General features: G+C 41.6%; 1 protein-coding gene across 1 annotated transcript in view; it reads right to left on the reverse strand.

Moving 5' to 3' along the window:
* The window catches only part of LOC121584906 (WSC domain-containing protein 2-like), a 96,363-nt gene that overhangs the window by 46,463 nt on the left and 37,198 nt on the right, over positions 1–12,702 (reverse strand). Inside the window, exon 3 of the mRNA XM_041901148.2 lies at positions 308–1,278. Within this exon, the coding sequence (XP_041757082.2) occupies positions 308–704 (397 nt within the window). The 5' untranslated portion in view covers positions 705–1,278. The remainder of the gene's footprint in view (positions 1–307; positions 1,279–12,702) is intronic.

Genomic DNA, 12,702 nt, shown 5'->3' on the forward strand with positions numbered 1-12,702 from the left:
TTTTTTTGTTTGTATTATCTTTTACCAGATCTAATGTGTTATATTCTCCTACAGTAATTTCACATTTCCACAAACTTCTAAGTGTTTCCTTTCAAATGGTATCAAGAATATGCATATCCTTGCTTCAGGTCCTGAGCTACAGGCAATTGGATTTGGGTATGTCATTTTGGGCGAACATTTTAAAAAAGGGTCAGATCCTTAAGAGGTTAAAGGGGTGTCCACATGCTTTTGTATATATAGTGTATACCAACCATGTACTGTAGGTACTGTACAACTATCAGTGTCTCGACATAAACTTTTGACTCACCCCGTCCATCGTCCAAATCTTTGGCGTTGCGTCCCTTGAGGGCGCGGTTCCAGGTGCTGGTGTAGTCTATTCCTCGGCCCTCCCTGTCATGGCTGTCCTTCCCAGCAGCCCCTTTCGTCCAGGGAGGGCCGTACCTCCGCGGGGTGGGTCTGCGCGTCTCTTTGAACACCCTCCCTTTCATTCCTACCCCCCGGCCGTCTGAGGAGGCCGCCCTGTTCCCTATCCCAGATGCCACCAGGGGGTCCCGGCCCCCATTTGCCCCCGTGGAGCTGTCCCCTACGAAGCCAGAGTGCAGGAATACCAGGCTCCCAGCTGTCAGGTAGAGGAGGATGAAGGAGAAGAAGCGCACAGGTTTCCTGCGGAAGTAGCGTTGGATTTTCAGCAGAGGCCTGGCCATGCTGGCTCCCCCTGCTCAGTCACAACGTCCCAGGGACACCCAACCATAAAGCAGCAGAGCAAGACAGCACTCCCCTTAAGCTACTGAGAGGTCCAATCACACAGGACAGAGAGTCACAAAAATTCTAATTCTGGTTGGGGAAAAATAATTGCCTACAAGGTAAAAAAACACACACAACAAAGGTCTCTTGTGCTCCGGAGTGTGTGTGTATGGTATCTCTGCATGAGGTCTGTCCCCATGAAGGGGTGTGTGTGTGTGTGTGGTGCTGGAGAGTGTGTCTCTAGTGTGTATCTCTCTACGTTCCCTCTGAGAGAGCATCAGGAGGACAGAGAGCTGACGGTAGGGCCATGGCAGGAAAGGTGAGTGGCTGAGACTGAAAGACGATCACTGCAGCAGTACTGCTTTCTTTCCTGTTATCGACCTCCGGCTGACGCCTCCGCGGCTCCACAGAGGCCCTTTCCCCCGCCGCACAGATGGAAGAAGCTTTTATTCACTCTCCGAGTTGAGACTCTTGTGCCTTTGTGTGGCCAGCCATTTACCGTGACGGTCTGTGAAGGAGGTTGTGGCTCGCCATCTGAAAGTAAAATAAGCTGCATTAAATAAAATCAAAGTCAAATTGTATTTGTCAGATGCTTCGTAAACAACAAGTGTAGTCTAACAGTGAAATGCTTACTTACGGGCCCTTCCCAACAATGCAGAGAGAAAAATAGAACAAATTATATCACACGATAACTTGGCTATATACACGGGGTATCAGTACCGAGTCGAGGGGTACAAGGTAGTTGAGGTAGATACTGTATTCATCCCCCTTGGCGTATTTCCTATTTTGTTGCATTACAACCTGTAATTTCAATTGATTTTTATTTGGATTTCATGTAATGGACATACACAAAATTGTCCAAATTGGTGAAGTGAAATGAAAAAAATAACTTCTTTAAAAAAATTCAAAAAAATTAATAAAGGAAAAGTGGTGCGTGCATATGTATTCACCCCCTTTGCTATGAAGCCCCTAAATCTGGTGCAACCAATTACCTTCAGAAGTCACATAATTAGTTAAATAAAGTCCACCTGTGTGCAATCTAAGTGTCACATGATCTGTCACATGATCTCAGTATATATACACCTGTTCTGAAAGGCCCCAGAGTCTGCAACACCACTAAGCAAGGGGCACCACCAAGCAAGTGGCACCATGAAGACCAAGGAGCTCTCCAAACAGGTCAGGGACAAAGTTGTGGAGAAGTACAGATCAGGGTTGGGTTATAAAAACATATCCGAAACGTTGAACATCCCACGGAGCACAATTAAATCCATTATAAAAAAATGGAAAAATATGGCACCACAACAAACCTGCCAAGAGTGGGCCGCCCACCAAAACTCACGGACCAGGCAAGGAGGGCATTAATCAGAGAGGCAACAAAGAGACCAAAGATAACCCTGAAGGAGCTGCAAAGCTCCACAGCGGAGATTGGAGTATCTGTCCATAGGACCACTTTAAGCCGTACACTCCACAGAGCTGGGCTTTACGGAACAATGGCCGGAAAAAAGCCATTGCTTAAAGACAAAAACAAGCAAACAAAAGGCATGTGGGAGACTCCCCGAACATATGGAAGAAGTTACTCTGATCAGATGAGACTAAAATTGAGCTTTTTGGCCATCAAGGAAAACGCTATGTCTGGCGCAAACCCAACACCTCTCATCACCCCGAGAACGCCATCCCCAGTGAAGCATGGTGGTGGCAGCATCATACTGTGGGGATGTTTTTCATCAGCAGGGACTGGGAAACTGGTCAGAATTGAAGGAATGATGGATGGCGCTAAATACAGAGAAATTCTTGAGGGAAACCTGTTTCAGTCTTCCAGAGATTTAAGACTGGGACAGAGGTTCACCTTCCAGCAGGACAATGACCCTAAGCATACTGCTAAAGCAACACTTGAGTGGTTTAAGGGGAAACATTTAAATGTCTTGGATTGGCCTAGTCAAAGCCCAGACCTCAATCCAACTGAGAATCTGTGGTATGACTTAAAGATTGCTGTACACCAACGGAACCCATCCAACTTGAAGGAGCTGGAGCAGTTTTGCCTTGAAGAATGGGCAGAAATCCCAGTGGCTAGATGTGCCAAGCTTATAGAGACATACCCCAAGAGACTTGCAGCTGTAATTGCTGCAACAGGTGACTCGACAAAGTATTGACTTTGGGGGTATGTCTCTATTGTTTCACAATAACAAATATTTTTACTTTTTAAAGTGGTAGGTATGTTGTGTAAATCAAATGATACAAACCTCCAAAAAATCCATTTTAATTCCAGGTTGTAAGGCAACAAAATAGGAAAAATGCCAAGGGGGGTGAATACTTTCGCAAGCCACTGTATTTCCATGTTAAAATATTATGGGATGCATTTTCTCCATTGTTTTTGATGGTAGGACACTCTGGTAGGCCTACATTATGATCAAATAGCCACAGTAGCCTACTTAGCCACTGTTAAAACTGTAACTTAAAGCGGGTACAGCCTCAGTGTTCACAATAAACGTGCGCTGGAAGTTGCACAGGATTTTCACAATGTTCAAGTTTGCACACAGCAGACCTGAAATTTGTTCAGTGGCGAAAAAATTTATGTGGGTGGGGCTAAGGCTTAAGAGAGTGGGAACTATGCTGAATGAGCATATTCAAAAAATACCTCTTGAGCAAGTGTGTAAAACCTTCTGGAACTTAATAACAAGTTATCACATTTCAAATAAGCATAACTGTTAACCCCAACTGCAGTGTATCATATACCATTTTGAAGCTCTGAGTCTGTACTTTTATGAAACATACAAAAAATGTAAATGGTACATAAGACTCAATTGGGAATTGTAGCCACATTTTTGTAGCCACATTTTTGTAGGGGTTGCAACAGACTCTGTACACATAAAGTGAAGGTTTCCCCTGGGATTAAATCTGTTAAAAGAAAGTTACAGTTTTTAATGTAGTAGACATCTCAATCCAATTCAACAACTCAATCATCCCCAAGGGCGATTTGGGAGGGGACACTATTCCCTATTTAGTGCAATAGTGCACTATATAGGGAATAGGGTGCCATTGCACTAGTGCACTATATAGGGAATACGGTGCCATTGCACTAGTGCACTATATAGGGAATAGGGTGCCATTGCACTAGTGCACTATATAGGGAATAGGGTGTCATTTGGGACAGGCTCCAGGCACCTCTGGTTTATTATGAGTGAGCCTCTTCTGAGCTCAGTTTTTCTGTAAGATGATGAGGAATGAGAGGAACCAGGAACAGTCCATATGTTAGTTTGTTAACATTGACTTTATTTAGTTTACTGCTATTTATCACTTATTCAGCTAATATGCTCTGGTATCAATAGGGATCATGAATCAGAGGCGTGTGAAGCTAATAGAATCTGTCATCAGCTCAGGTCAAATTAAGTTTAGACACACACGTCACAACTCTCTCCACACAGTATGAATGGTAGATCCTCACTGACAAGGCAGGGCCTGGTTGTGTTTGACTGAAGCATGGGGGTGATGAGGTTAGGGAAATGTGAGTACAGTGTCAGAGAATGTAAAGTAAATTCCACTGACAGCCAGGGGTTCACACCTTGGACCCCTGAACTAAAACAACCCATTGGACGTCCATATGAAATGTAACCAGCTGTACAAACAGTAAGGGGAAAGGATCTACAGGTCCCATCATTCAAGCTATAAAGGGCAGTTTAGACTGGCTGACTTATTCTGCCCCCTGTTGTACAACCTACTCTATATTACTAAGCAAGTATTAATATATCAGGGAAGAGCATATCGATTTGATGGAATAGAAAAAACTCTGTCACTCTTTCAGAGTACCACCTTAGTGGGTGGTGATAAGAGAGTGTCCCTATCTGCTCTCTGAGTCAGGCTATTGCCCTTATAAGGCTTGCGTTTACACCCGATGCTTTGTGGGATTAAGGTGTTAAGGTCGGGGGGGGGGTTTACCTTGAGGCTGGGAACACGTCTGCGCTGATAAATGGACCTTTTGTCATGTTGGATATTGGCTTTTCATCACTGCAGCTTACAGACTTAGAGGCAGACCTTCATAAAAGGTACTACAGTACATGTAAAAGTACTCCAAGTACTTCCCATCATGCGCTCTTCCTCCTTATTTTCACTTTCTAACCATGGCATGCAGACACAGACAATTATATCTGTCTAGCATTTGTCTACATACTGGGATTGGCATGTAGGCCAGGGGCAAAACATTCCTGGGCAGATTTTTGGGATGGTTGGGGAGAAAGATAAAGGGCACACAACTGGTGGCAGATGGCAGAATGTTACAGTATACACATACACACACATGCACACACAAGCTTGCAATCACCCTATTAATTATTTGCAAGCACACAATGGAAAAAATGATATTGAACTACAAACTCCACCTGAGAAGAGCATTTCTAATTTGCAGGTTCAAATCCCCGTAATAAGAGTTGATGCAGAGGTCACTGACCTCAAACTAGACATTGAACACAGACAGGTTTTGGATGTAGGGGGGCAGAGAGTGACAGGTGTCCTTAAATTCTCTAATTGCCAATTAGGGTTCTATGACTTGCCGTAAGTTTTCAATGTTTATATGAGCTATAAGAGGCCCTTGAAGTTAGCTGCACTTTCTGAACCTCCTCGAGTATTGTGGTTGGATTGTGTTCATATCTGGCTGACCACTTCAGGAGGTGGTCAGGGACAAATTGTGTGCGGATTTCTCCTCAGTCTGGATGCAATCAGGCTACCAAAAGCCCATTTTTGGGACGACGTCATCAGCATTCTGCCCACAAGTCTCCAGAAAACTTGTGTTTTGGGAGCGTGGCACCTTTTTTCATTAAACATTAGAGGAAATACGTTCCTAGTGTGGGAGGAACGTGTTTGCTGGCTTCATAAATGCTAGCCAGGTAGCTTATTTATATTTAAAAAAATGTTTGGCTAGAGTTATGCTAACCTGTTTGCAATCCCTTTAGCTTTGCTAGCTTGCTGGCTAGCTACAGAGTTTCACTGGCTAGTTAGCTACAGTAGATGGCTACTGCCATCAAGTTGTTGTTGTGTTATTATCAGATTTGGCCTGTTCCATCGTTTGCAGAATGCATACTGGCATTTCAATATAGCGCGGAAAAGGGAATCCGGACACAATGTAGACATGGTAGACATTTAAATGTAGGTGTAGATGCATGACGTGTTCGGAATTCCATGATCAGAACTCCATGATCAGAATACAAAAGCTGCATGAACTGTCAAGTCTAAACACGGCGTGATTGGCCATTAATTCACATTCATATTAAATGAGCCAGCAAATATTTAATCAGAGTGGATTCTGGCGGGAGAAATGTCAGAGTTAATCGTTGCCGGGCAGGAGGGCAGCTCAGCGCGTGCTGTGGGCCATGGCTCTGCAGGACACTTCATAAATATACTTCATATCTGCCCTGGGACTTATTGAGCACTAGGCACAGGGTCATCCTGCAGAGTGGATGCTGTCACCTCACTCATACCCTTTACAGACAGCCTTTACTGTAAAAATTAATTAATCAGGCTATGTTTTTTACAGCCCAATTCATACAGTCCCATTTTTACCATATTCTTCACAGGATAAGCATTTTATATCTCCCATGCACATGCTGGCAAGTGTAGGAGAGGCAGTAGATGTGGGTCGATGTGGGTGAACGTCTATTTGAATAAACCCATTGAATATACACCATCACAAAGAAATCCATTATTATTTTGTTTTAGGCCGGTCCTAAGAAACATTATAAGACTAATAAAATGTAGTAATTTTTTTACGAATAGAATGCCATATTTTTTGTTTAATTATGTTACTGGTCTGTGCAGCCAAATGGCTGCAGCATGTGCATGAAATCACAACCTGGTCTCAGAGCATTTCATGTACGTACAGTTGAAGTCGGAAGTTTACATACACCTTAGCCAAATATATTTAAATTAGTTTTTTCAAAATTTTTGACATTTAATCCTAGTAAAAATTCCCTGTCTTAGGTCAGTTATGATCACCACTTTATTTTAAGAATTTGAAATGTCAGAATAATAGTAGAGAGAATGATTTATCTCAGTTTTTATTTCTTTCATCACATTCCCAGTGTGTCAGAAGTTTACATACACAATTAGTATTTGGTAGCATTGCCTTTAAATTGTTTAACTTGGGTCAAACGTTTCAGGTAGCCTTCCACAAGCTTCCCACAAGAAGTTTGGTGAATTTTGGCCCATTCCTCCTGACAGAGCTGGTGTAACTGATTCAGGTTAGTAGGCCTCTTCTTTTTTTTTTTTTTTTTTGGGGGGTAGATCAGCTTAATATTGCAGATAGATTGATACTTCCATCAATATAATTGTCTGCATCACTTCCAATCCCCCATGTTTTTTTATATATATATACATACACACACATATACACATACACATACAATACATATACATATACATATACATATACATATATATATATATATATATATATATATATATATATATATATATATATACACACAGTGGGGAGAACAAGTATTTGATACACTGCCGATTTTGCAGGTTTTCCTACTTACAAAGCATGTAGAGGTCTGTAATTTTTATCATAGGTACACTTCAACTGTGAGAGACGGAATGTAAAACAAAAATCCAGAAAATCACATTGTATGATTTTTAAGTAATTAATTTGCATTTTATTGCATGATATAAGTATTTGATCACCTACCAACCAGTAAGAATTCCGACTCTCACAGACCTGTTAGTTTTTCTTTAAGAAGCCCTCCTGTTCTCCACTCATTACCTGTATTAACTGCACCTGTTTGAACTCGTTACCTGTATAAAAGACACCTGTCCACACACTCAATCAAACAGACTCCAACCTCTTCACAATGGCCAAGACCAGAGAGCTGTGTAAGGACATCAGGGATAAAATTGTAGACCTGCACAAGGCTGGGATGGGCTACAGGACAATAGGCAAGCAGCTTGGTGAGAAGGCAACAACTGTTGGCGCAATTATTCGAAAATGGAAGAAGTTCAAGATGACGGTCAATCACCCTCGGTCTGGGGCTCCATGCAAGATCTCACCTCGTGGGGCATCAATGATCATGAGGAAGGTGAGGGATCAGCCCAGAACTACACGGCAGGACCTGGTCAATGACCTGAAGAGAGCTGGGACCACAGTCTCAAAGAAAACCATTAGTAACACACTACGCCGTCATGGATTAAAATCCTGCAGCGCACGCAAGGTCCCCCTGCTCAAGCCAGCGCATGTCCAGGCCAGTCTGAAGTTTGCCAATGACCATCTGGATGATCCAGAGGAGGAATGGGAGAAGATCATGTGTTCTGATGAGACAAAAATAGAGCTTTTTGGTCTAAACTCCACTCGCCGTGTTTGGAGGAAGAAGAAGGATGAGTACAACCCCAAGAACACCATCCCAACCGTGAAGCATGGAGGTGGAAACATCATTCTTTGGGGATGCTTTTCTGCAAAGGGGACAGGACGACTGCACCGTATTGAGGGGAGGATGGATGGGGCCATGTATTGCGAGATCTTGGCCAACAACCTCCTTCCCTCAGTAAGAGCATTGAAGATGGGTCATGGCTGGGTCTTCCAGCATGACAACGACCCGAAACACACAGCCAGGGCAACTAAGGAGTGGCTCCGTAAGAAGCATCTCAAGGTCCTGGAGTGGCCTAGCCAGTCTACAGACCTGAACCCAATAGAAAATCTTTGGAGGGAGCTGAAAGTCCGTATTGCCCAGCGACAGCCCCGAAACCTGAAGGATCTGGAGAAGGTCTGTATGGAGGAGTGGGCCAAAATCCCTGCTGCAGTGTGTGCAAACCTGGTCAAGACCTACAGGAAACGTATGATCTCTGTAATTGCAAACAAAGGTTTATGCACCAAATATTAAGTTCTGCTTTTCTGATGTATCAAATACTTATGTCATGCAATAAAATGCAAATTAATTACTTAAAAATCATACTATGTGATTTTCTGGATTTTTGTTTTAGATTCCGTCTCTCACAGTTGAAGTGTACCTATGATAAAAAATTACAGACCTCTACATGCTTTGTAAGTAGGAAAACCTGCAAAATCAGCAGTGTATCAAATACTTGTTCTCCCCACTGTATATATATATATATACATACACATACACATACACATACAGTACATACACATATACACACATACACATACATACATACATACATACATACATACATACATACATATCCTTTAAAAAATATATATTCCCCTTTATTACTTTCCAACCCCGCCACCCTTTCCCCACTTGGAGTAAACTAGTGAACAACAACGCCTAGGCCTCTACTTCCAGCCCATACCCACTATCTACATTTTATGGACACAGTCAATGTTACAGTAATTACATTTTGTTTGTTCTTTCTCCTGAACTTCCTCTACCCTCAACCTCTCCGATCATCTTCATGATGTCCATCTGGTTTGCTTCTATATGCCATATCTTTCTAACTGAGCTCCTTCACAAAAGCTCCCAACCTACAACCCATACACTTATTATGGACACAGCGTGCCTACATTATTAGTTATCTTGTTATTGTTTGTTGTTAGTTGTTATTAGTCCCATCCTTCAATTCCATTCAACACCACCCATCTATCTCTTAACACCATCCATATAGGATTTCTATTTGCCATATATATTTCAACTGTACTGTAATGTCTTACAAAAGTTCTGAACCTTTCTATTCTCATTGTTTCTACAGATTGTGAATTGAAAATAAACATTTTTGCTAATAGTATTATTATGTTATTGATCGATTGACTATGACTTTTCAGATCACCCAGTAGTACTATCTGCAGGGTTAGCTCCAGGTAAATATTGCAATCCTTTAGCCATTCCTGGACCTGTGTCCAAAAACAAGCTACAAATGGACAGTACCAAAACAAATGATCTAATGATTATGTCTCTTCGCAGCAAAATCTGCAGAGCTGGGAAGATTGTATCCCCCATATAAATAACATTCTATTGGTAGCAAGAATTTTATATAATAATTTAAATTGAAAGATTCTAAGTTTTGAATCCGGTGTCGTTTTGCGTATAGTTCATAAACACTATGCCATGGGATCGGTACGTCAAAAATCTCTTCCCAACTATTTTGCAATCTATATGGGACGGCTGTCAATCCTTTGGTCCTGAATTGAAACTGATATACCTTATTATTTATCACAGTTTTCCTTAACCAATTATTTATTTAATGCAAGGCCGACAGACAAGTTCCTTACTTTCTCCTCCTTCCACTTTCCTCTTCCATTTTTGCGGTAAGGCTGCAATTATTTGGTTGTAATTTTGGGTAGAGCAGACATTTCCATATGTTTTTGTTAGCTGCATGTGCGACATAACTCCACCAGTCCTACCGATGATATCATTTACAAAGATTATACCTTTTTTAAACATTTTGTAAAAAAAAAAAGGTTTTTTGTCAATTAGTATATTTGAGTTTAACCACAATATTTGTTGCATTATTTGTTCTGTCGTTTCTGGAGGATTAAATTGAAATTACAACCAACTTTCTATGGCTTGTTTTAGAAATAGTAATATCTGGGAGATTATTTCCTTTTCAAATAACTGAAAGTGAGTGGTTGTAATCTGAATAAAGGGAAAAAGGCCATTCTTGAACATTGGGTGAGACAATCTTACTAATTTGCTAGAGAACCAGTTCGGATTTAAGTATAACTTTTGTATGACTGAAGCTTTTAGTGATAGGTCTAATGCTTTAATATTTAATAATTTCTGTCCTCCGAATTCATATTAATTATATAAATAGGCCCATTTAATTTTGTCTGGCTTGCCGTTCCAAATAAAATGGAATATTTTTTTCTCATATAATTGAAAAAACTGTTCGCTAGGCGTTGGCAAGACCATAAGCAAATACAGTGGGGAGAACAAGTATTTGAAACACTGCCGATTTTGCAGGTTTTCCTACTTACAAAGCATGAAGAGGTCTGTAATTTTTTATCATAGGTACACTTCAACTGTGAGAGACGGAATCTAAAACAAAAATCCAGAAAATCACATTGTATGATTTTTAAGTAATTCATTTGCATTTTATTGCATGAAGTATTTGATACATCAGAAAAGCAGAACTTAATATTTGGTACAGAAACCTTTGTTTGCAATTACAGAGATCATACGTTTCCTGTAGGTCTTGACCAGGTTTTCACACACTGCAGCAGGGATTTTGGCCCACTCCACCATACAGACCTTCTCCGGATCCTTCAGGTTTCGGGGCTGTTGCTGGGCAATACAGACTTTCAGCTCCCTCCAAAGATTTTCTATTGGGTTCAGGTCTGGAGACTGGCTAGGCCACTTACGGAGCCACTCCTTAGTTGCCCTGGCTGTGTGTTTCGGGTCGTTGTCATGCTGGAAGACCCAGCCACGACCCATCTTCAATGCTCTTACTGAGGGAAGGAGGTTGTTGGGTTGTTGGCCAAGATCTCGCGATACATGGCCCCATCCATCCTCCCCTCAATACGGTGCAGTCGTCCTGTCCCCTTTGCAGAAAAGCATCCCCAAAGAATGATGTTTCCACCTCCATGCTTCACGGTTGGGATGGTGTTCTTGGGGTTGTACTCATCCTTCTTCTTCCTCCAAACACGGCAAGTGGAGTTTAGACCAAAAAGCTCTATTTTTGTCTCATCAGAACACATGACCTTCTCCCATTCCTCCCCCTGATCATCCAGATGGTCATTGGCCAACTTCAGACGGGCCTGGACATGCGCTGGCTTGAGCAGGGGGACCTTGCGTGCGCTGCAGGATTTTAATCCATGACGGCGTAGTGTGTTACTAATGGTTTTCTTTGAGACTGTGGTCCCAGCTCTCTTCAGGTCATTGACCAGGTCCTGCCGTGTAGTTCTGGGCTGATCCCTCACCTTCCTCATGATCATTGATGCCCCACGAGGTGAGATCTTGCATGGAGCCCCAGACCGAGGGTGATTGACCGTCATCTTGAACTTCTTCCATTTTCGAATAATTGCGCCAACAGTTGTTGCCTTCTCACCAAGCTGCTTGCCTATTGTCCTGTAGCCCATCCCAGCCTTGTGCAGGTCTACAATTTTATCCCTGATGTCCTTACACAGCTCTCTGGTCTTGGCCATTGTGGAGAGGTTGGAGTCTGTTTGATTGAGTGTGTGGACAGGTGTCTTTTATACAGGTAACGAGTTCAAACAGGTGCAGTTAATACAGGTAATGAGTGGAGAACAGGAGGGCTTCTTAAAGAAAAACGAACAGGTCTGTGTGAGCCTGAATTCTTACTGGTTGGTAGGTGATCAAATACTTATGTCATGCAATAAAATGTAAATTAATTACTTAAAAATCATACAATGTGATTTTCTGGATTTTTGTTTTACATTCCATCTCTCACAGTTGAAGTGTACCTATGATAAAAATTACAGACCTCTACATGCTTTGTAAGTAGGAAAACCTGCAAAATCGGCAGTGTATCAAATACTTGTTCTCCCCACTGTAGGTAAACTGGGATAATACTAGTTAATCAGGGTGATTTTTCCACAAATTGACAGGCACCCACCTTTCCATGGTAGCAAGATCTTATCTATTTTTGCTAACTTTCTATTATAATTCATTGAATTGAGATCATTTATTTCCTTTGGGATATGTATTCCGAGTATATCCACATCACCATCAGACCATTTTATTGGTAAACTACATGGCAATGTAAAAATTGTATTTTTTATTGATCCAATACGTAATATAGTACATTTGTCATAATTTGGTTGTAATCCAGAGAGGTTAGAAAATGTATCTAGATCCTCTATGAGGCTGTGGAGTTATTCTAGTTGTGGATTTAAAAGAAAACATGAATCATCAGCGTACAATGACACCTTTGGTTTTAAGCCCTGGATTTCTAATCCCCTCATATTATTGTTGGATCTGATTTTAATAGCTAACATCTCGATGGCCACAATAAATAGATATGCCGATAGTGGACAACCTTGTTTCACTCCTCTTGACA

Source organism: Coregonus clupeaformis, chromosome 16 (assembly GCF_020615455.1).
Source record: "Coregonus clupeaformis isolate EN_2021a chromosome 16, ASM2061545v1, whole genome shotgun sequence".
NCBI lineage: Eukaryota > Metazoa > Chordata > Actinopteri > Salmoniformes > Salmonidae > Coregonus > Coregonus clupeaformis.